General features: G+C 36.5%; 2 protein-coding genes across 2 annotated transcripts; both read right to left on the minus strand.

Annotated features, from left to right (window-relative positions):
* Positions 1-6,864: 6,864 nt before the first annotated feature.
* Positions 6,865-7,981, minus strand: LOC113294220 (probable mediator of RNA polymerase II transcription subunit 37e). The gene is made up of 2 exons (XM_026542624.1): positions 7,868-7,981; positions 6,865-7,410 (listed from the first exon to the last, which is right to left on the minus strand). Exons 1-2 carry the CDS (start codon positions 7,979-7,981, stop codon positions 6,865-6,867), a joined length of 660 nt encoding a protein of 219 aa, XP_026398409.1.
* Positions 7,982-12,873: 4,892 nt separating this feature from the next.
* On the minus strand, positions 12,874-13,236 carry LOC113294221 (60S acidic ribosomal protein P2-like). The gene has a single exon (XM_026542626.1). The coding sequence runs from the start codon at positions 13,234-13,236 to the stop codon at positions 12,874-12,876; it is 363 nt and encodes a 120-aa protein (XP_026398411.1).
* Positions 13,237-25,852: the final 12,616 nt, after the last annotated feature.

Below are 25,852 nucleotides of genomic sequence, written 5' to 3' on the forward strand. Positions count from 1 at the left end.
AGAGTGGTTGTTCCTTCCTCGTCAACAAAGTCTACCTCTTGTATCTGGGAGAGCAGCGCATCCATCTTCTTGTTTACCTTGCTAAAGCACTCTTTATTCCATACTTTAAGATATTCTTTCATTGCCATCAATTTCTTGCAGAACACATAGCCAGGATTCCCACTAAAATTAAGATCTCTCCACCAAATTTGCATATTTTCTTTAAGGTCACCACTTTCCAACCATATAATCTCCAGTTTGAAAGGCCTTGCACCTACGTTCATCATAGTTGTTGACAGCAGTAAAGGCGTATGATCTGACACAGGTATAGGCTTAGCACTTTGTATAGTATCTGGGAACATAGCTTCCCATAATGGATTGATAAGGAATCTATCAATTCTACTACAATATGGATTGTCATGAAAATTATACCAAGTGTACTTAGCACCACTAAGGGGCAAGTCCACCAAATCAAAATCGGAAATGAATCTTATGTAATCCCTCATGCTCCAATTGATTCCTGAAAAATCACCCTGAAAAATATAAGATACTCGAATCTATGTATATTTTTATCAAGCATATCTGGTGGATTCAAGGAAGATCAATGTTTTCTCAAAAACCTAACAATCATCAAAGAAATACACAATCATTAAAGACTTAGAAACGAAAACACAAACCCTAAAAAGGTAATTCCAAGGAACTGTGAGGAATAAACCAGATCCAAAAGAAAGTCATGAGTTAGATGGGAGATTTTTATTATCAAAAATGTTATTGACATCGAGGGAGATTTCACAAAAATAAAATTAAAATTAAAATACATAATAACATTGTTTAGCATCTTTATCACCAACATCGATCAAGAACATAATCAATAACTCAGAGGCACAATTTTATCTTAGTGAAGAAACCAGAGCAAGAAAAAAAAAACAACCTAATTATCTAAGCATATATAATATATGTTGAGATTCTATAGAAATTTCTTTGCAGTGGGGGTTCATGTAATCGTGTAATTTGCAAAATTGTTTTGGCTAGAAATATGGAATGAAGTGAGTAAATGAGTAGATGGTGTAGTGTAAAAGATGGGAACTAATTAGTTAAAATATACATTAAGTAAGGGTAAACTCAATCCCATGTCCAAAAGGATGAAAAATAATCACAAAATATCAGTTATGCACGACAGGCATACATTTAGTCTCGTTTATAGATTTAGTCGTGACTATAGGTAAGTCGTGCAAAAATCCATAATTGTACTAGTGTCAAATTTATACGATGAAAACTATATCTTGATTTATAATCTACTAAAGTCAGTCCTAGACTAGTAATAGAGCATGATCGTGTATCAAAATTCACCAATCACCTTAAAGATTGAAGACTGAAGAACAACAGAGAGATCTACGAGTACTTCATTAACAAAGATACATGAAGACTAACTATATATATATTTACTTATATTTTCTACCATTATATCCGTATGACTTTGGTATTATGATCAAAATTACAAAGTAATTTTCGAGTTCAAGCTAATATTTCATACATCTCAGATAAAATTTCAAGTAATGGAACTTTTAAATAACTTGTCACATAAAAGGTTGGTAAATTTTTATTATTCCATACATCATGATTGCGTTAGAAGTTCATTTTCATGTTCACGAACTTTTTTGGTCAGTATACGAACTTCGAGTTTACACTTAATATATTTGATGAATAAATATCTTATTAAATCACATAAACGAACTGATTTGATCAGTTTGCGAACTGGTTTATTTTGAAATGTTCTCGAAAACTTTTGAATCCTCAAGTACATGAATCGATTTGGTCAATACGCGAAATTGTTGATGTTAAGAGGCTCATGCGAACTAATTTGGACCATTCGCGAACTTATAGATATAAAAGTTCCCGAATTCCAAGAGGATAATTTATTTACGAACTGTTTTTATAGGTTCACATATTGATTTAGTCTGTAATATCGTCTTAGATTTTACCTTATTGGAAGAAGGGCAACCCAATATTGTTCATACGTAATATCACCTCTTGTGAGGCAAGGAAGGCTGAGAACACTTTGAATATGCATGTACCGGACAACAATGGAGACCTAAATTAGTAGAATCACTTATATAAAAACAGTTAATCAGATCATGGTGTAGAGAGAAGGAGGCAGCTCGATTCGCTTTAATGACCTAATACGTTAATAAGTTTGGATCTTCAGAACTATATGAACAACTCCAGATCAATTTAATAAAAAACAAAATCAAAATCTCGGCTTTTGTTGTAATGGCTATAAAGGTGAATACTTTAACGAACGATCAAGTAGATTTCCCTAAAAAAGATTAGGAATGATAAGAAAGATTTAGAAGTAATATTATTAGGTTTAGATGAAATTCAAAATTCTGTTTTCTGTAGGCTTTCTACGCTTTCCCAATAAGAGTTTTTGGTTTCCTGATATAGCTTTGAGTCTTAAACTTTTTAAAAAAAAAATTGGAAAAAGATTCCGTCATAGCAAAATTTCGTATGGGATTTTTTTTTTGTCTTAGCGGTTTGACGGAAGTGTTATTCACATGAGACGGTGTTACTAACGTGATGTTAAGTATTTCGTGTAAACATGGTGTAACGGAATTATTTAGGTTGAAACTCGGATGAAAGTGTCGTCCACCTACATTTTTGTTGACGGTGTTACTAACGAACGGTTAGTTACTTGATGTAAATAAAGTGTAACCCAATTTTAATTCTTCCAACCAATAGAGTTATACCAAGTGTCATCACCATAACTTCTACTTTAGAAAAGGCCTTTCTCAGCCAATGGGATGCGATGGTTTCATCACCGTTCAATGTGAGAGCATATTTTGTCAAGGCCTTTAAGGAGGAAGATGATATATTTCGATATTAGAAATGAAAAACTCGTATATATGTCGTGTCCCGAAGAAACTAATCTGATCGGTCCAGCGACCAGTAAAGATGTGTTAGTTTTGGGAAACCACCTTTACTTATTTTTCAATATCCCTGGGATCCGCACTGATGTGTGGGGGATACTTGATAATGGAGAAAATAAATCTTGGACAAAATGTATTAATACTTCCCATGGAATACTTAGCAAACAATTTGGTACAAAATTGGTATGGTTTCTTGGAAATGATACGGTTCTGATTCGTAATTCTCGCGGTTTTGTTTTATGGAATACGAAGAACGACACAATAACAAAAGGTTGCAGTATAGGATGGTGGAACTTAGATATTTATGTGGAGAACCTTGTTTCACTCAACTCAGGTACTTATATGGAGAAGAGGGCGGCACATAATGTTGGCCTAGGCAGTAAGAGGCCGAGGGAATCAGTTCACCATCCTGAGATTACAATGCTATACGATCAATTTGACCGTTTTTGCTTGTAATTATTGGGATATCACCAATTAGGCTTATGCGTTGATGCTAAACTATCAAATAATTACATTGTTATCAAGACTAGTTTTCCACCCGTGCTAAGCACGGGACTGTTTCTTGGGCTGTTAAGCTAAGAATCTATTTTTTACTTGAAAAGCTGCATACTATACAACTACTGATCTTTAAAAATGAGGAAACTGTTACAGATGTGGCATATTGACTGATCTTTAAAAATGAGAAAACTGTTACAAATGTGACATATTGACTTTGAAAGTAGCTTTTCAAGTAAAATAGAAATAAGTTGATAAATTGTGTCCTCGCTCGGTCCAACCTGGATATATACCTCTCTATCCATGTATCAATTTTCACAGCCTGCACTGCGCTCCATTGAGTCCGTATACTAACACCACTGCTTCAATACCATATTTTCAGCAAATTTAGCTCCAAAATCAGAGACATTGCGAGGGATATTTTAAATTTTGGCTACAGGGACTTAAGAGCCGCATGTTTTGATGCCAGTTAGAGGTTTCTTTTAAATTTTTAAGTATCTCGAATTTAAATATATCTTACAATTGTATGGACAACTTGGGATATGATTGTTTTCCCTCAAGTGTTAACTACAAACCCTGGGACATCAAGACTCTATTAGCAGTAGGCCAATGGTATATAAACCTAAGTACACATATTTGATAAATCTTAGTACACGTATTTTTTCGCATGCACATCTCTTTGACACATATTTGATACGCACCAGCCAGACTTTCTTCTTCCTAAGTTGTCTCTTAGAAATAATAGAGTATCAGTGGCGTGCCGCCAACAATTTTAATGCACTTGTAAAGATTTCCATAAGCAATCAATGTGAAAAGGCTTATAAAATGTTATTGTTATGGAAGTATACTGTGTTGCTGGTCTATTACATTGTGGCAGTTTTTAGATGCATGAAACTTGCCAAAGAAAACAATCACACAATGCAAGAGAATTTACTCAAGAGAGGGCACAAAAGAGCAAGTCAAAGAAAGTAACCAAAAAAGAGAAAAAAACTTTTGCAAGTGGAACATTTCATTCCACTTAAAGACAATTTATACTACTTAGCGATGTTATTGGAGCAGGTTAGGAGTAGCCAGACCGTTAATATGCAGTGAACACTAACCGGACTGCCAAAAGAATTTGGACAAAATTTTGAAGCGAAAAAAAAAACAACTTTCTCCCACAAATCCTCAGATTTACATAGTTGATAGCCACAAATTTGTCTTGCCTGACGACTTTGCTAAGCTAAATAACCAAGAAATTCAAGAGAACGGGTTAGCAGTAGTAGCCAGGATAAGGAAACCCGATTAAGAATATATACCAAGAACCCCAGAGAACAATAACAATGTGAAACTAAAATGCCCAGAAAAGATCTATTTTAAAACAATTTTTTTTCCTATTAATTATCAAAAAATTCTTCAATACTAAATATTTTGTATGACAAACATGTTTGTTTCATCCATGCGCAATATAAACAACAATGACCCGCTATGTAGAATCCACAACACCACAACTTGCACAATCTTAGGTTAAGCCACTTCATAAAATAACCAGAGCATGACATTATTAGGCTAAGCCAATTCATATAAGAGCAACAGCCGGATGAGATAATAAGACAAACTTATTCTTGAAGAACATAAATACATTGCCATAGTAGGAGAAAAACCCAATGAACTAAATCTGATTGCAAATACTATTGTAGTAAAGAGACAAATATGGTTGCAAACGTTATTGTATCGCTAACCAATTATCAACGGGTAAAATTAGAGCAACAATACTATATAAAGATGAAGTAAAAAAGAGTTAAACAACACTTAGATGGAGTATTATTAGTTCTCAACTGATGTTTCGCCAGCTTCCTTCCGACATCAGAACTTCATGCCTTGAACACCAATACACCATTCAAGTTATTCATTTTTTTCTTCTAATTGTCTACTCTGATGAGAGATTCAAACTTTCAAGCCTCTTGTGTATCTGTCTGCAAATTACAATTTTGATCCGACTACAAAAATGAAAATAAAATACTGAAACCCAAAATTGAGTTGATATTGGTTACTTTGTTTTCTAACCAAAGCTGTCGGACACCGGTAACAAAATCAAAAGAGAATATAATAATAATATGAAAACCAAAAATAATGATCGTCTGCTTTACTATTCTCACTGCAATATTATTTGTTGAATGAACTTACACCTTGATATTTCTTTACATATGCCCGGCTATAACTGATGCATGATCCAAGTACCTCCCTGCAAACGATGAAAATAAATCAGATGAAAAATCAGACGAAAGAACCCGAAAGAGATAACAAAATCATAAATAGAAAAGAAATAATAAAAAAAAGCGGGGTTTCGCTTTTGCTGGAATGCTAAATTTATATCGAAAGAAACCAACTCATAAATAAAAAATGTTATTTTTGGAAATAATATTAATTGATATCTAAAAATATATAAAAATACATAGATTTTGTAAGAACATTTTGTAATTCGTAACAAAAAGATGTTATCATTTTGGAAATAACATTAATCGATATCAAGAATATCCAGAATATATAGACTTTATCCGGCTTTAATTTCTACTAATTTTTTTTATTCACTCGCATTCGCTCGCTCTAGAAATTTTAAACTGATATCCTGTTTTCATATCTTTACGATTTCTAATGATTTCGTATCTCTACCATTGGACAGGGCTAACAATCATTTTCTTCACCGAAGAGGAAGATGCTTCGATTTACCGGTAAATATCCACAACTCTATTTTAATAATCGATTTAATTAAAATTATAATTATGCAATTATTGATAATCTCGATTGTAAATACGATTAGTTTGATTATCAGAGGTGTAATTGGACATTGGACCATTTTGGATTTGTTTAATATTTTAATTATTTTATGATTGATTTGTTTTTGTGACGAAATTATGATGAACTATTAACATCGTGATGTGATTTATTTTTATTTATTCGTCAACATTTTAGATTTCTATTTAGAATTAAATATACTCCATATTTTTGGATATATTTTTGGCAATTATAGTAATTTTGTTTTTGGTAGAAAAATATATTTTGTTTACCGAATATTATTCTTCTTATATTAATTGATCAAAATATGATTTTATTACTTAAAATAATTATATTGGTGGGGTCAAAATCACCCAGAAGTGAGAATCAACCAGAATAGAGAATCAACCACAAGCTCCGGTGAATGAGAACCTTCGAAAAAACTGTGTCATTATATAGAGGATTTGATTGCAGACTACTATATCATACTTTTGTATGCAAGTACCAAGATCTACGTTTATTATTCTTTCTTGTAAGGTTTCTGTTATTTTAGTTGGAAAATTTTTGGTCGTATATACTTGTCAGTTTCCAGTTTCTTAACATAGAATTGAAAGCAAAGTACTTTTCATTGATATCTTCTAAGTCTGCAGTTTTATTGCGGTCCGACCATTTAATGGCAATTTCGACCGCATCCTCCATCTTTTTCTTATCATTCGGCGTCAGCTTCCATCCACATTTTCCTATCATCTGATTCATCTCCTTCATGTTGATTGTTGTGTGCGTAATCTTCAAAGGAATTCATAGCCTTCACCTTCTTGACGTGTTTTTCATCTTCTAATTTGAAAGTCTCTGCCTCTTGGATCAATCTCTGAATCTCATCCGCTGACAACCTCCCCTTGTTACTTGCAATTTCGATCATATTTGTGTTCCCTGATTCCTTGTCCTTGGCTGACACATTCAATATACCGTCTGCGTCCATATCAAAGCTTACTGTCAAATGAGGAACACCACGAGGTGCTGGTGGAATATCATCTAACACAAACTCACCCAACAAGTTATTGTTGACGCTTTTAGTTCTCTCACCCTCATACACCTGAATCAACACACTTGATTGATTATCAAACTTGGTAGTGTAAACCTTTTCCATACTGGTGGGAATGGTTGTGTTTCTTGGGAGCAACAAATCCATAACACCTCCACTTTTCCGAACACCAAGAGAGAGAGGTGTCACATCCACTAACACCAAGTCCTGCAACTGCACCACTCAAAATAGCAGCTTGCAATGCAACTGCTATCAGTGATTTTCCTACCAATTAAACGTTTCACATCTACAAAACATTAAGCAGCGCATTTAGGAAACAATCTCGAGAAGCTAACTAAGAGTGGCAAGCTCATGAAGCAACCTATAAGTATTTATTTTAGTAAGTATCAATCACGAGAATAATAAAATAGTTAATCGAACCCATGAGATTTCAGTAACGCAAAGTCAGACATTCACCTATGCCAATCTAGACTACTAGATCAAGGAGTTGTTGGTCCATACGAATGAACACTCTCTCCACAATATGTTTCAATTCCATCAGCAGTCAACCATAATCATGGAGGAGTATAACCAGATACAATATGTTGTCGTTGTGGTTGTGGTTGATCTCTACGAGCTGACTGTTATCTTGCTACAGGGTATCGTCGACTCCCACACTAATTAACAATACCAAGTGGCCAACTTCGTCATACCACTGGTCCATAAAAGAAAAATGACTTTTTTGAAGGCTGAACCCTTGACCTAACATAGTCTCTTCAAAGTTCCAAAATGATAAACTGACCATGGTTGAATCCTACTAGGGGAGATTCAGAAATTGGTGAAGGAAGAACAAGCGACTGTTTTGTTTGTCTAAGAAACTAAAACAGAAGTGGTAACTAATCAAATGGTACGGTTAATGTGGGGAAACAATAATCATCAATGGGCTGCTCAACCATCAAGGGGTGTGGCAGGTGGAATGTTAACAGTGTGGGATGATTCCAAGATAAGAATCGACGATATACTGATTCTGAAGTACTCGGTGACAATTAAGTGTGTGTTTCTACGGAGTGGTTTCGAGTGTATACTAACTAATGTGTACGGGCCAGCTGATGAAATATTACAGCATAGTAAAGATTTTTGGGAGGAACTGGATGAAGTTAGAAGGAAATGGTCGGATGTTCCGTGGTGTTTGGGTGGTGATTTCAATTGTATCCTTTTTGTAGCCGAGAAGAATAGGAACAAAAGATCTACCAAGCACATTAAGTTGTTTGATTCGTTTATGCGAAGACACTGTTTATTCGACTTGCCGCTGTTAGGAGGTTGTTTCACATGGTCTAGCATGCGAGGTGAGGCAACTTTAACAAGAATTGATCGTTTCATCTTCTCCGGCGATTGGGAAGATCAATTTCCTAAAGCAACTCAGCACTTACTTCGTAGAAATTTATCGGACCATCACCAGATTAGCTTAAGAGGTGGTGGCATCCAGTTTGGTCCTTATCCTTATCGCTTTGAGAACTTCTTGTTGAAAGATGAAGATTTTTTGGTGCACTTGAAAGATTGGTGGCAGAATATGAATTTTTCTGGCTCTGCTAGTTTTGTCTTCTCAAAAAAGCTTCAAGAGCTAAAAACTCTTCTCAAGTGCTGGTGCAAGAGTAAGTATGGTCAGTTGGATGAGCAAATGCAAAGGCTCAGCTTGGCAATTGAGATGATAGATAAAAAAAGAAGATAACATTAGTGAGACAGAATTTTCAGAGAGATTGAAGTTAAGGAGTGAATACTCCAAACTTTCCACGGTGAAGGAAAGAAAATTGAAGCAACGGGCAAAGAATAACTGGGTTAAAGATGGAGACAGAAATACAAAAATGTTTCATAAAATAGTGAATGGTAAGGAAAGGAAAAACACCATATTTAAGCTTCAAGTTCTGGCAGAAGATGTCACTACAAGAAACTTAATATATTGCAGCACCCAATGGTTATGGCATAAGCCTTACTAGTGTCGCGATAACCTATGTAGCAAGAAGTCTTTTGCTGCACCCAATCTTTATTGCTGCAACAAGTGATTATAATTTTTTGCCACACTCTTTGTTACAGTTGTGTGGCAAAAATTTCATTTTGCAGCAGTAAATTATAGCTTTTAGCTATAGCTGAAAAGTACTGTGACTAGAAATTTGCTTTTGCAACACCTATATTGAAGGTGTGGCAATATATGATGTAGCAATAGCTAGATTTTCTTGTCGTGTGTTACAGACCAGGTACAAATTAAAAAAGAATTGGTGGATTTCTATGAGCAGTTATACACGGAAGAACAGGTAGACAGACCTAGAGGGGAAGAACTAGATTTTATGAAGATTAGAAACAAGGATAACCTTTGGTTAGAGAGGAATATACAGGAGGAGGAAGTTATGGAGGCAATGAACATTACAAGTCTTGAAAAATCACCAGGACCGGATGGATACACAAATGAATATTTAGAACGTGCTGGAGTATCATAAGAGATGATTTTCTAAAAGTGATAAATGAGTTCAACAACAGAGGCAGACTAGATTGGCGAATGAAATGCACTTTCATCTCTTTACTGCCCAAGAAAACAGAAGCAGCGATGTTAAAAGATTTCAGGCCTATAAGTCTTGTTGGGGGTGTGTATAAGATTATTGCTAAGGTTCTTGCAAATAGGCTGAAGACTGTCCTTCCCAAGGTGATATCTCAAAAGCAAGGGGCATTTCTTCGTGAACGTCAAATTCTGGATGGTATCTTGATTGCATCCGAATGTATAGACTCGCGAATAAAAAATAAGAAACCAGGGATTATTTGTAAAATCGACATGGAGAAAGCTTACGACCATGTCAATTGGAAAATATTAGAGATTGTTGGTCGCAAAATGGGGTTTGGCACGAAGTGGATAAGATGGATGAAAAGCTGTTATGAAGATACGCGGTTTTCGGTTCTAGTTAACGGAGCAGCGTCTGGTTTCTTTAAGGGGTCAAGAGGTCTCCGGCAAGGAGATCCCCTCTCGCCATTCTTATTCTTAATGGTTGCAGAAGTGTTTTCAGTTCATATGAAGAAGGCAGAAAACAATGGGTTGATAAACGGATTTAGTGTAAAAGAAAATGGAACGCAAATAACACATTTGCAATTTGCAGACGATACAATTTTGTTTCTTGATGCTAATCCAGCACACTTTGTGGTTTCACTGGCCATCCGCCGGGAGTTTCGGGTTTAATACCGATATTTTAGCAACAAATCCAATATAAAACAAATTCTTCTGGAGCTCCAACAAATTACGGGTTTGAATGTTAATTTAGAGAAGTCTTCAGTTATTGGGATAGGAGAGGGTGTTAACAACTCTGAAGAATGTGCAAGAGTTCTGGGGTGTGATATTGGAAGCTTTCCTATTACATATCTTGGGCTGCCTATAGGCAGTTCTTCAAGAATGATAAGCATTTGGGACCCGGTTATTGACAGGCTAAAGAAACGGCTAGTGCCATGGAAACGCCAATATTTGTCGAAAGGAGGGAGGTTGAGCCTTATTAAGAGTGTCTTAAGTTCAATGCCCATATACTATCTCTCTTTATTCACAATCCCAAGTTCAGTAGCAAACACATTGGAGAAAATCATGCGTGCATTTCTATGGGGAGACTCGGAAAATGGTAAGAAATTACATTGGGTTTCATGGTTGAAGATGCGCAAGTCAAAAAAAAAGAGGGTGGTTTAGGCATAAAATCTGTAATCTCCATGAATCAAGCTCTCTTAATTAAGTGGCTATGGAGATACGGAAAAGAAAAGGCTAGTCTATGGCGTACAATCATTCACGGAAAATTTGAAGGGGACGAGGAGGCGTGGAGTGCGCCACAAACAAATCAGAATCAGGGCTGTGGGCTATGGAAGAACATACTCAAGCATTCAAAATTCTGAAAAAAGGGGACCAAACAAGTAGTTTCAAGAGGTACAAAGGTCCGTTTTTGGGAGGATTGTTGGAAAACAGCACAACCCTTGAAGGAACTTTTTCCTAAAATGTGGAGAAAATCGAGCAAAAACGGAAAAGTGATACGACGAATGGTGGTTAACAATGGGTCGCAACCCCCATCATGGGATTTGGGTTTGAAGTCGAGTTTTAGAGAAGAAGAAATAAGTGATGTTGCTGCCTTCATAGAAACAATTGGGAATCCGGGAAATTTAGGAATATTAGAGGATACAAGGTCATGGATTGGAGGAACCAATGGAGACTTCTCAGTATCTTCATGTTACGAAATGATCGATGGACAGCTACAACAACAAGGGCAAGCTCAAGAATGACAAAGAAAAATGCCATCAAAGTATGTTTGGAATTCAGCCGTCCCACCAAAAGTTTCATTCCTAGTTCGGGCTGCGGCAATGAGTGGATTACCAACCGTTGATCGTCTGCGTCGAAGAGATATGCCAATTACTAATATCAATTGTTCTTTGTGTCATCAAGAACCCGAAACAATATCGCATATCTTTATTCATTGTGACTTTGCAAAGAAGCTGTGGGAGCATTTCCTAAACTTACTGGAGTCAAGATGGCAGCCACCGGATTCTTGTATGGACCTTCTTGTCTCATGGCAGAGGAAACTAAAATATGACTCTATCGAGTTCCTCAAATTTTGTTTGCCTTTTGCTTTATGGCAGCAAATTAGGGAGGAAAGGAATGAAGGAGTCTTCCGAAACAAAGAAAAAACGATAGAACGAGTTATTACTCAAGTGTTTTCTTGGGCTAGTGTTCATGAACCTTTTAAACGTTTTAAGTTTACAGACTTCATCCACGACTGGGGGATTTTTAAGAACACCATGGGTAATCAACTTGTAATAGGGGAAAGGACTCGGTAATCCATTGTTGTACTTCAATTACTTGCTCTACTTCCATTATTTGATTTCAGCTGTGTATGTGCTGTAGATTTTTGTTGTATCTCTCAAGTGCTTTCTCAGCACTTTTTTATTGAATGAGTTTTGCTTTTTCCAAAAAGAAAAAATCTTACGGTCAGTCCCGCCTCTCACAGAGGTGGGACGTCCCATATGACCCCGAAAGACCAATCTCTACTAGGCTATAGTTTACCGCAGAATGCAACCCGCAATCACCATGGTTCTTTAATTATTTTTGGATCGATGCAAGAGTCGTGAGCATTACAACAATCACTTTGTACACATAAATTCCTCTTATTTGCATCTTGTGTGGATCAATTCAAGAGTCGTGCAAATAGGTGAAGAAACAGTATTAGAGTGCTCGACCCCAGTATGTATAACAAGTGCAAGTATAACGGTGAACTGTTGTTCTTTACAAACCAAGGTTATACAAAAGACAAAATAAAACAGAAACTCTGCCGAAAAGAAGGTCAGAATTAAATACTGATCTTTGCACCCATGGCCATATCTTGCCCTTGTTATCTGAAGATGTGGGAGTCTTATCTCAAGCTATAAAAGAAAGTAAGAATATAGGGTTTTTTACCGGTGGGTGTACAACGATTTATAAACCAGAAAAATTAAGGTAATAGAAGGCTTAACAATATATAATCTGATAACAAAGATAGAATTTTAATTGAATGGCTTAATATTTATGATGCAATAACTTAAAACTTAATAAAACATAACCAAACGAGATCACAGATTCGATTCCTATGAAACAAAAACTTCGACAATATGAAATACTATAATAACTAAGTAACCAACGGTCCAACGCATTAATTAATATCCTTCGTCATCATCAAAGAGACTGAAACCCATCTCTTCATCAAGCTCTTCCTCCACTTTCTCTTCCACCTTCTCTTCTTTCTTCTGCTCGGCTGCACCTCCATTGTCAGACGTACCGCCAACTGAGGCACCAACTGCCATAGAAGCACCACCACCACAAACTGAAGCGAATTTCTCCCTTCCACGTGCAATAAGCTCAGTCAAATCTTTACCTTGAACTTGAGAAAGAAGAAGTTGAATCTTTTCATCGGCATCATCAGCAGCACCAACAGAACCTAAGATGTCCTTAATATCTTCAGCAGTTGGTTCTTTGTTACCTCCCAACACTGCTAGCAAGTATGCAGCAACAACCTTCATCTTGCTAATCGCAGACAGACAAAAACTCAAAAAGACTCTTCTACAAGAAAAAAACTGTTGCCGCACTCTTCAAAGTATTTGATTAGGTATTCTATTTATAAGGATGTGCAAAGACTAAATTTGAGGTACAGATGGACTAGGAATTTAAAGAAATTTGGGCACCTCTTTCCATAAATACTATAAATTTCTGAGAACTTTCTTAATTTGGTTCTTTACTTAAGTAGCTTTGTCTGCATGGGCAATCTTTTTAGTGCTATTGTAAAGATTACTAGGGCACATACTCTGACTGATCACGGAGCATTGGCTGCTAAGTACTAAACCATGAAAAAGACGAATAAGAGGGATGTTGGATTAACTTCAACATAGAAGTCACTAACAAGCTGGTTAGGACAAGATTAGGAAATTGATGTAATTCTAAGGGAATTCATAGTTCTAAGAAAAGAAAAGACATGTAATAAGGTAATAGGACTAGGAAAAGGAATTCATAATTCTATATATATATGATCACCAAAGTTGTGGTTGATCATATGAGCAAGATTAGAGCTTGTGTTTAGTTTTGAGAGATTTTCTAAACATTAATGAAGAGAGTAGTCTTTATATAAGCTAAGTTTCATCTTGCAGTTTCCATTAAGGGAGAAGATGGTTGAGAACAAAACCATGAATAAGGAGACACTACTGCCGCATCTGCCAGAAGAAATTATCGTCGATACCATTCGAGGTTACCTCCTCGATCTCTATCAAAATTCAAGTGTGTATCAAAACCTTGGAACGCCTTATTTTATAACCCTAAACTTATTCGCATGTTAAAATATTTAAAAAACAACATCAGTACCATGCTTATAAGTGGCAACGATATATATTCTTTAGATATATATTCTATAGATAATGAACCGTTATCATCGTCCTCATCATTAGTACTTGATGCCGGCATTGAGAAGATTCATCGCCCAGTCGTTCTCCCAAATATTGTGAAGGTTAGGTTTGTGGGTTCTTGTAATGGCTTTTTCTGCATACGCATAACTTCATATGATGATTTTTGTTTATGGAGCCCATCTACGGGGTTCTGCAGAGGAATAAATCTACGGGAACTTCCAGGTGATAATTCTTTAGATTCTCTAGATAACAGCTTTAAAAAAACTGGTACCAACCGTACGATACGGGTTTGGTTATGACTGAGTGATGATTACAAGTTTGTATGTGTTACAACTTATTCAGAATCGAAGCAATTAGAAGCTAAGATCTATTCACTTAGATTGAATTCATGGAGTAAAAATATCCGTCGTTTCCTTTTTACAACATCTTTATGATCACAAAAGTATGGGGTGTTTTGTAATGGAGCTCTTCATTGGCAGGCATCTTGGAAAGCCTTGATCGCTTTCCATATGACAGACGAAAGTATCAGAATAATCCCACTACCATTTTATTTGAATTACATTCCTTTCGGTTATAAATGTATTGATGTGTTGGATGGGGGTCTTTGCTTGCTTTGTTGTGATCCTATCTTAGGTTTTCAAGTATGGTTGATGAAGGACTATGAAAACACCGAGTCATGGACTAAATTTACAGAATTTCTCGACCAACATCACTTGAAGAGAAACTGCTTGACTGGTTGACAAGGATCGAGATCGAGTGTTTAAAAACGGGAGAGATTCTATTAAAGCTTTGTTCCCGCAACAAAGAGTTCGGCTACTACAGAGGCTTTGGTTTTATATGATCCAAAGAATGAAACGTCTAAGGTTTTGGATCTCAATGATGATATTTGGTCTTCAAATTCACTATCATTATTATCGATCAAAGAAAAAGATTCACTATCATTCCATACTTTGGTTTGTGAATAGTGCGGTGTCAGTTTGCTCGGGGCCTACTGCTGGGTAATTATGATGCAACTCAGTTTTTCCAAAGCTGAGCAGAAAGCACACTGACATCTATTATATTTACCAATTTTCATTAGCAAGTACTTTGTCCATGAAGTTTATTTATTGTGAGTACTTTGTCCATGATTTATTATGTTTATTCAAAACATGTTTCTCTATTGATTTTGCAAAATCAAAAGTTGAGCATTGCTTTATATTTATAATCTTAACCATTGAAAATACACCTGCTATTCCACAAGCTTTAAAGACTTTATTAGAAAAAAATCAATGTCGTTTCTAGTTAGTTTCGAAAATACCAAAATATCAATTATTCTGTGATATATAATCTCATTGTTCACCGGATTCGAATTTCATTTTTTGTTACATAATCTCTTTGTTTATCGGGTTCGAATTAAATTTGTTACTATTGGAATACAACCCGGTGGAAGATGAAATCACATTGTATAATGTTCTTAAAATTTTTGGAAGTATAGTGCATATAATGAGAATTACATTATACGAAATTGAAATTAAATTTCATCACCTACGTACTGTCAATTAATCTATTTTCAATGTGTAAAACTGGTGCTCACAATATGTTTTTCTCAAATACTCACCTTAAAAGTCATTGGATATGTTATCATGGATTTGCACAAAAATGGATGGGGAAACTTAGAAGTGCATGTATTGTATTTGTGCATGCTCATTGTTTTTATATAAATATCAGAAAGGTCTTAGATTGATTTCTGAAGAAAATGAGGATAAGTTAAAATTAGTCAGATTAATATACAAGTTTGTATTGGAAGCTTAAGAGATCCATCTGCTAACTAACATTTGCGTCTGAAAGTGGAACGTTGACGAATGAATATTGAATAGAATTCCAACATTTCTACTGGGTTAACAAAACCCATGATAAAGATATACATACAACAATAAAACATTTCATGTTACCATCCCCGCATGCAATATACCTTTGCTGTACTTCCTATTAAACGCATCTTCCCAAAGAATCTCTCTTAGCTCTTGTGGAAAATCATCTGGTTGAATCTCATCGCCAGGGGCAATCCTTTTTTCTTCCTTGTTCTCAAGTGCAAGTGCATTCTTTTTTCCCAATTTTTGCGAGATAATATGCAGCTTGATTAATGTCACCCTTTGAACATCCTAACATGTGTTCTAGACGTTGGCATTTAGCTTTAAGTTCCCGCACATGAGGCACCAAGCTCGGATCAGTACCCTTGATACCAAAAAAATACATCAAACACCACTTGCAAATACATGAATCATCTGCGGTGGTTCTACATTTAACATTACGGCAGTTCAATAGATGATCAACGAGATCTGGAACTATAAACGAATTGCATTTGACTTTAAGTTTAGAAAGTGCATGCTTGTGAGCAAGGTCGACACCGGCCTTTATACCCAACACTTTATACCCAACAGCACTTGAGTGAAAAAGGATTTTCCTTCTGCTGAGAACATGGCTGAAGCAGTGACTGGCTTTGCGTCCAAATCGCGTAAAATAACTCCATATCCTCCAAAGCTTTTATCCTTACTATGATAAGCATACATATGAATCCAAGCAAAACCATTTCTATAACTTTTCACTTTCCAGGAACCAACCCAATCTTGAAATGGTAGCCAGTCTAGAATTTCCCCTCTCGGGGGAGGGGCCTCATCTTCCTGCTCCAAGTGAGGAAAAGACAGCTTCAGAGTGCCATCCTGCAAAGCAGGCTTGCCTGTATCTTCCGCTCTACATGTATAAGCAAAATCTTCCGACTGCCAGCCAAAGATAGGTTTCGAAGAGTCCTCAGGGATAAGGTTCATAGAGTACTTCAGAGCGACATCCTGCAAACATATATGTCATTACATCATATCTATAAATAAACTGGAAAGATAGAGAAAGTTTGGGGCTGCAAAGATTTCATATATGAGCACCTAGATTCTTTGTTACTACAACAGAAAAAATTCAGATGGGTATTTTTTACTTACAGATATTGATATGAATTCCTCGTTCTTTTCTGTTGCTGTTGGATTGGTCATATCTACTTCTCCATCATCTCTGTCATCTTCATCTATGTCGTCTCCGGAGCAATAATAGTCGTCTTCTTCTTCTGAGTAAATAAAGTCAACAGAACTCGCATGAGATAAGGAATCTTCTTCTTCGTAATAATACACATCCATTATTTATATGTTAATGTTAGTTAAAGTGGGAATTATAAACATATCCCTTGTTTTGATGGGCTTCTGTTTAAGTCCGCGGGTATCCAATTCAAAATCAATTGGCAATAAATGGAGTGGCCTTCCATATTACTCCCTCCGTTCCATTTTAGATGATGTTTTAGGATTATTTTTTTCTTCCACAATACTTGAGAGTTTTCATTTTTTTCCACAAAACTACCAATAACACCCTAACATTTTTCTTGGAACTAAAAGTTTTTTTTTGATGCACTAATAGCAATTAATGTTTGAAGACTTTTCTTAAGGGTATAGATGGAAAATCTTCATATCTCTCCATTTCTTAATCTGCGTGAAAGCTCCAAAAACATCATCTAAATTGGAACGAAGGAAGTACTATTTTAAGTTCATTATGCGGAAACTAGTGATGTGGGACAATTGTCCTTTCACACCTTCCCTCACGTGTAAGGCCAGTCATTCGGCCTAACACGTGGACCTATGCACGTGTGGGTCTTGGGTGTGCAGGTGACATTCTGTCACGGTCCACCCCACGTACAGGTCATACGAGTGACCAGTCATTCTGTCACGGGTGCACATGTGACCAGTCATTCGGTCACGGTGGCCACTAATTCGTCCTACACCCCGCGTACGGGCCTAGCTCTGATACCACGTTAAGGATCGAGCAAGAGAGAGGAGAGTATAAACGCGGAAGCACAAATCGATTACATTGATAATAATTTTGGTGTCTTTCTCATTAATTCTTCAAGATATTTATACAATCACAAGACTTGGTTCTCACGACACAAGACTTGATTCTCAAGACATTCAATTCCTAACATAACTCTCACAACTTAAAGTGCATATCACCTAAATATAGACTCTCATATATTATTCCTAATAATAGTACATACTTGCAGTACAACGTGACATGATAAAAAAAATTTATCAGCAAAAATATATATTGATAAAAGAATAAAAAATACGCAAGAAATAAAAAACATCCATTGTGATCTGTAAGCAAGTCACAGTGCATTCCAGTACAAATAATGAAAATCTTCAATCTCTCGCCAATTGCTCCCACCTGAATACTAGGTCTTCAAAACGCACTCTATCCAGCATTTTCCAAGGTTGAGACCAATATAAGATGTCATCTTTGATATCCAATATGAGGTTGTGAATGGGTGTTTCCTTTCCATTGAAGGTTCTTTCGTTCATCTCTTTCCAGATTCTCCAGCAGATGGCAAATGGAAGCAAGTTCCAAATAAAGTTTCCTTTGCTTGAGAACATCCTAGTATTTGTTTCAGCAAAAAGCATCCTAACATCGTTTCCTTGAACCCAATCAACTCCAAAAGCTTTATAAAAATGACTCCGCACCTTTGTTGCTTCGGAACAATGTAAGAATAGATGATTAATTGATTCTTCCTCCATCTTGCACATGTTGCATCTGTACCAAGCAACGACCTCTTTTTTTCAGTACATCCTGGGTAAGTATAGAATTTTGGTGTACCAACCAAGTGAAAAAAGTCACTTTAGATGGTACCTTACTATTCCATACTGTCTTATGAGGAAATACAACATTTGGTTTTGTAGACAAAGCTTTTTAGCAGGATTGTTCCGTGAAGAACCCATCGTTCGAATGTTTCCATACCCTTGTATCCTCATTGTCATTGATATTGACTGATTCCAAGAGTGTTGTTAGCCTTACTGCTTCCTCAATTTCCCTATCAGTGAGTATTCTTCTGAAATCTAAGTTCCAATTAATTATTCCATCAATAATTGAGTAGAACTTTTCGATGTTGTGATCTTTTTTCCTTGACACTCTGAACAGGTTAGGGAACTCTTTGTCAAGTGTGTTGTCGTCGATCTAGTGATCTGTCCAGAAAAGTGTCATATCTCCCTTGCCAATGCGAAATCTAATGTCCTCCTTGAACTTTTGCAGCCTCTTGTTAACAACCTTCCATACTGAACTGCCATATGAGGATCTAATATTCTTTGTATCACATTTATTTTTCGTGAGCCCATACTTTTCAGTAATTATGACTATCCACAGAGAATCAATTTCAGCTGTGAATCTCCAGCACCATTTGCACTGTAAAGCATCATTCATTATCCGCAGCTGTCGAATGCCTAGTCCTCCATATTCTTTGGCCAAACACATCGTATCCCATGAGACTAGTATATATTTCTTTCTGGTTGTGTCACTTCCCCAAAGGAAGTTACGCATAATCTTGTTTAATTTCTTCTCGACTGATGGCGTCATTGAATAAATTGAAAAATAACAAGTGTGCTCAAAACACTTTTGATCAATACTAATTTGCCACCATAGGATAAAAAAATCCCCTGCCACCCTTGTAGTAACTTCTCCGTCTTCTCTATGACTGAATCCCAAATATTCTTGTTTCTATACTGGGCTCCTGCCGGTATCCCTAGGTATCTAATAGGTAGCTCCTCAAAACTGCAACCAAGACTATTCTCAACAACATCATCAGAATTTGTATCCCCGAACTTAATTGTTGAGCTCTTTATAGGATTGATGCTAAGTCCTGAACTTATTTGGAAGCAAATTAGGAGAGCTCAAATATTCAGAATTTGTTCCACATCATCACTAGAGAAGAAGATTGTATCATATGCAAATAAAAGATGTGACAATTGTGTTCCATTCGCCTTAATTGTGAAACCTCTATATAACCCATTAACCTCCAGTTTTTGAACCATCTTGCAAAGTCCCTCCATAACCATGGTGAATAGAAAGGGAGATAGAGGGTCTCCATAAATGGCCCCCTCGAGCTCTTGAACTGATTTCCAGGTGTCCGATTGAGGAGAATGGAGAAGTGGGTTGTTGATATCAATGTTTTTATCCACCGTCTCCATTTCTGACCCATACCCATTTTGATCATGATTATGTCCAAAAATCCCCAATTAACTTTGTCATATGCCTTCTCAACGTCCAATTTGAACAACCATCCATCTGATCCATCCTTCAACTTAGAATCAATACATTTATTCGCCAATAAAATGCTATCTCTGATTTTCCTGTTTTGCACAAATGTTGTTTGTCTATTCGATATAAGATGTGGAAGTACCTTTTTAAGCCTAGAAGAGAGAACATGGGAGATAATCTTGTAGCAAGTGTTAATCAGACTGGTCGGCCTATAGTCCCTCACCAACTCTACATTATCTCTTTTGGGGATAAGAGTAATAAAAGTATTATTAGTTCTCCAATCCAGGTAGCCATTAACATCGAAGAACCGAACCATGCTCATGAAGTCTTCTGTAATAATATGCCAGAAGTGTGTGTAGAACTCGATAGGGAAACCGTCAGACCCCGACGCTCTATTAGTTTCCATCTTTTTAATAGCTAGAACAACTTCATCTTCTGTGATTTGTAGTTCCATTTCTTTCCTCTGTACATCATTTATTTTTTCAAACTGTATATCCTCCATAAATGGCCTTCTCACCTCTTGATCTGTATAGAACTCCTGTAGTTTATCTCCGATAATACTCCGATCTTCTGTTAAATCTCCAGCGATCCTCAAACAAGAAATATTATTAGCTCTTCTCCTTCCATTTACAATTCTATGAAAAACCCAGTGTTCCTATCACTATCTTCGATCCACTGCCCTTTAGTCTTGTTTTTAATACTTTTGTGCTCCATGTTTTCCCATTTGATATATTCTTTTTTGATATTAACCCTATTAATTAGCTCTTCAAGAGTGGTTGTTCCTTCCTCGTCAACAAAGTCTACCTCTTGTATCTGGGAGAGCAGCGCATTCATCTTCTTGTTTACCTTGCTAAAGCACTCTTTATTCCATACTTTAAGATATTCTTTCATTGCCATCAATTTCTTGCAGAACACATAGCCAGGATTCCCACTAAAATTAAGATCTCTCCACCAAATTTGCATATTTTCTTTAAGGTCACCACTTTCCAACCATATAATCTCCAGTTTGAAAGGCCTTGCACCTACGTTCATCATAGTTGTTGACAGCAGTAAAGGCGTATGATCTGACACAGGTCTAGGCTTAGCACTTTGTATAGTATCTGGGAACATAGCTTCCCATAATGGATTGATAAAGAATCTATCAATTCTACTACAATATGGATTGTCTTGAAAATTATACCAAGTGTACTTAGCACCACTAAGGGGCAAGTCCACCAAATCAAAATCGGAAATGAATCTTATGTAATCCCTCATGCTCCAATTGATTCCTCTAGTCTATTTCTATCTGCAATCGATTTTGTAATGTTCATGTCGCCTCCTAGAAATCCAGGAGTATTCCAGAGCCTTATAACCTCTCCTAACTCCCTCCATAAAGTTCTCTTTTCCTTCCTGTTGTTTGGGGCGTATATATTTGATATGAAGAACTCTAATTGGGACGTTGTCTACCTGAACATACAAGATAACGAAGAAATGCCTTACAGTTTGTCAACGAGTTCAATTTTATCCTTCCGCCATAATATACTTATCCCTCTTTTGGTTCCCTTGGAAGGAATGTAGCAGTAATCCAAATTAGGGTGACACCAAACCTCTCTTCTAAGCTGAATAGAGAAATCTTGGAATTTAGTTTCTTGAAGTAGAACCACATCAGGATTCTATTTCATAAGAACATAGTTGATGGCTATCCTTTTCTCTCTTTCTCCTAGACCCCGTATATTCCACGCAATTTTTTTCTCTATCATTGGAGCCATTTAGCCTTTGCCTTTTTTCTTCTTTCCTCCTTCGACCCTTCAGGAATTGTGCCCCTAAAAAAGCTCTGAATCCTACTTTTTTCTCGGCTGAAACGAGCCAGACCTTCTCTAATTATACTAGAGATCTCGGTTTCATCCTCCATGTCTGCACTCTCATCTTCACTCACTGCGGTCTTCTCCCCTTCGCTACACTCTTCTAGGTCTTCTATCTCTTCATAAGGCCCTTCCAGCATATGTTGAACTCCAAGACTGTCATCTGTTATTCCACTCTGATCTACCTTTTTAGCTTTGAGAATTATAGTTTTCCCCTTCTCCATGGCCAACACTAGAGACCCCATGATACTCTCCTCTACCATGCACTCCATCCCCTTGAGTGGTAATCCCCAAAGCACCCCCACATTTGTTACTGCCAGTCGCAAATTTTCTTTCTCAACCTTCAATTGGTCTGTCTTCTCCTTCTGCATCATTTGCTGAGCTAAATTTTCTTTTTTTTTTGCCAATTGTATCTGTCATTATTTCCGTTTCCAAGTTGTCTCGGTCTTCCTCAGCTTCTCCCGACGTCCAGTATTGTTCTTCCAAGAGTTGATCGTCGATATTTGTTGCATTAGGACTCTTAGAGTTGATAGGAATTGCCTCAAACAATTCAAATGGATTGGTAACAAGGGAAATTTGATTGATCTGGGGGATATCTATTGTTGTTTTCTACCTTCCTACATCTTCATTTTTATCTCTCTCACACTCTTCATCCTTCTCAATAGCATTAGTGAATTCTTCTTCATCTACTACACTACTCAAACCCTCGTCAGCATCTGTATAATATTCTATCGGCAATTGTTGGTTAGATAATGCCTCAATGGAGTCTTGTAAATTGTCCATAAAAATTGATGGAAACTCCTTATCAGAACAATACCTGAATTCTCCATCACCCAATGGTTGATTGAATGTCTCCGAAGGTAGAGAAGAGATGGAAGCAGAAGACCTAGAGCACTGAGATGACATAATGTTGATTCTCTCCATTTCAGAAGTTGGACCCAAATATTCCCTATGCCTAAACTGATCCACCAAAGAGCTTGGCACACAATACGTGTAACTAGCTGCCGGTTTAGAAATGTGTTGCATCATGCCAAGATGGACTTGGTCTTCTTCTACCAAAGGGCCCTTGTCTTTCTTTTGAGTTAGCCGATCTTGGATTTTGTCTATCAAATTTACTCTACGGTCAGCTGTAATAACCCAATGCTGCTTCAACCCTTTAGAAGTATTTGCGACTGCCCCAGCTTGCTTAATTTGTGCGGATGTAGTGTTGCTTTTATTTCTCTTTTTCCTTGCCTTTTTCCTATCATAGTACGCATTCGTTCGAATTCTTTTATTTAGATGGTCCTCCTGGCTCTTATCTATATTTTCTTGAGTAATCACATCAGCGTGTCCTTTTGGGTCTATTTGACTAGTCTGAAGATGTCTCTTATTCATGCCACAAACCTTCTTTCCTCTGTCACACTCTTCCTCTCCCACGTGGGATGTACTATGGACTCCTTCTTTCCTCAAAACACCGTTATTCTCAACTACTTCTTTTCCCTTGTCTTCTTCATTGCCGGAGTAGTTTACCGGCTTCAAATCTAATACTATAATTCCCACCGTAAACACCAAACCTTCCTCTATCAATGGCACAGAGTGTGGCAAATCATTGATACTGTTATTTGCAATTAATAAGAACTTTAATTCCTCCAAGCTCATTAAAGTCAATCTCAATGATTGAAACAAATTTATTGAGAATTACTTCCACTGTATCTTTGGACCATAAGTGAAAGGGTACTCCAAGCAAAGATATCCATACCTTTTTATCATTAATGGAGCGGTTGATAGCATTAATTGATGGCCGTCAACGAGAGAACTTGATTTCACCACCTAAGAAAGCAATGATTTTTTGACTGATCAGCATATCATAAATTTTAACTGATTTAATGAACAATACCCCCTTATTCTCAGAAAAAGTAATTATCTTAACATGTTCTTGAATATGGAGTGTTACCTTAATTCGATATTCCTCCAATCTATTGGTTTTGGCTCCACCGTACAAATGATAACTTCATCCCAATGATCAAAAGTTCTCTTTCTTCCTTCATATGAGATTTTTGGACCTTCTCTTGTTGCTATTATTAAATATGAAGTATTCCCACCTACTCCTTTGATTTGAATATTTTCTCCATGAAGATTCTGATTCCGCAACTCTGGCCGGTGGAAATCCTCATGTTTGTTAATACCCATTTGCGACAGACCTATAAAATTACTCCATCCTTTCTGTCTATAACCTTTCGGAATCACCAGGTGATGTACCTTTTCACCACTGTTACCGGTAAACCAATCAACATCAATGTATTTTCCCCTACTGTTGCTTCTCTCAATTAATAATAAAGCAGATCCGTGGCCTAAAGGCAATCTCCTTTGATACGGCATGTCAGTGCTATTACCTCTAGATTTTGCTTCCCTGATAATCTTGAGAAGCCATATCGCTGCCTTATTAAAGTCTGCGGGCATCCCACTCAAAACCAATTGGCAATGAGTGGAGAGGCCCTAATATATTATAAACCCTAGGATCTGAAATAACCCAACCACATGGGACTAATAATCTCAACACGCCCTTTCACGTGTAGCCTCGGCGGGTCTTACAAACACGTGGACAATTAAATTGGGTGACGCGGACTAAAGGTGCGGTCAACTGACTCGACACAAATAGCCTGCTCTGATACCATATTAAAGTCTGCGGGTTCAGAAATGAATGGATATTGAGATTTCCGAAGATATGGAATGATATCCAAAAATTCACATCATATTCACATAGTATGTAGCCCGATGTGAACGATTTCTTCTAAAAGAAAACAAAAGGAACTGTTTGAGATAAGCCAGCAAACTTATATTGAACCAAAAATGGCAGAAAGTTCCCCAAAACAAAAAAAGATTGTACTAATCTTTGTTAGCATTGTAGTCTAGCACTTGTAGACGATATTTAAGGAGATAACACTGAACATGGAAATATGTTCAGAAATTGTGATATATCCAAAATATGGAACGATATATTCGGTAATGAATGGATTTCCGAAAATACTTTTGGATACCAAAAAAAATATTCGGAATAAAGATATCCCTGGAAAACACGAGTTTAGTTTCCAGAAATATAAAAAATATTTTCACTAAATGAGATTACCAAAAATGGTAAAGATAGAATATATGAAAACCATTTCCAAAAAGTAAATCAATTGCCATATTTTGGCATGAAATTCGAAGATGGAGATATATTCGTCATTGGATTCTTCTTGGAAAAGAAAAAAAATACATTACCGAGGATGTATACTCGATCATCCACAATGTGCTTGATTGAAATACCCATAATAACTATAAAAGCTTTAAGGTATAGAGTATTAATTGATATTAAGAGAAATGTTTTGCCGTGAACAATGGCAAAATATTGATAGAAGATATCATGTCCACTGTATCAACATGACATACGAAAGAATAGATTAGCCCATAGATTATGGGTTTGAACTATTGAATGAAACCAATTGGAGAATCCAACTGTGTACATGAAAAATATTAGGTCTTAATAAAGCAAAACCTCAGTGAAATAAACTTGTTAGAAGCGATAACAAGATATCTGGAAAATGGAATACTCTTTAGAAATGATTGAGTTTCCATGAATCTTGGCGACAAAAGCAGGAAAAGAAAAAAAATATCCTGTGATCCAGGAAAACGATAGAAACAATTGTCTTGGAACACAAATAAACAACACGATCTTTTTGATTTAAGGGGTATGCCAGCGATAAACCAAAAAAATGTGTTCTGAGCCTGAAATATGAAACAGGTCTTTGACGTGAACAAAATATCCACAGAGATTTTCCAGTATAATC

Source organism: Papaver somniferum, chromosome 7 (genome assembly GCF_003573695.1).
Source record: "Papaver somniferum cultivar HN1 chromosome 7, ASM357369v1, whole genome shotgun sequence".
Lineage (NCBI taxonomy): Eukaryota > Viridiplantae > Streptophyta > Magnoliopsida > Ranunculales > Papaveraceae > Papaver > Papaver somniferum.

Bases quoted from the DNA above. Each gene is read 5' to 3' on its own strand.
- LOC113294220 (XM_026542624.1), bottom strand. From the start codon at position 7,981: ATGGTCAGTTTATCATTTTGGAACTTTGAAGAGACTATGTTAGGTCAA. The intron at 7,411-7,867 runs GTATTGTTAATT...TGAGTGGTGCAG, and splicing joins ATGACGAAGTTGGCCACTTG to TTGCAGGACTTGGTGTTAGT.
- LOC113294221 (XM_026542626.1), bottom strand. From the start codon at position 13,236: ATGAAGGTTGTTGCTGCATACTTGCTAGCAGTGTTGGGAGGTAACAAA.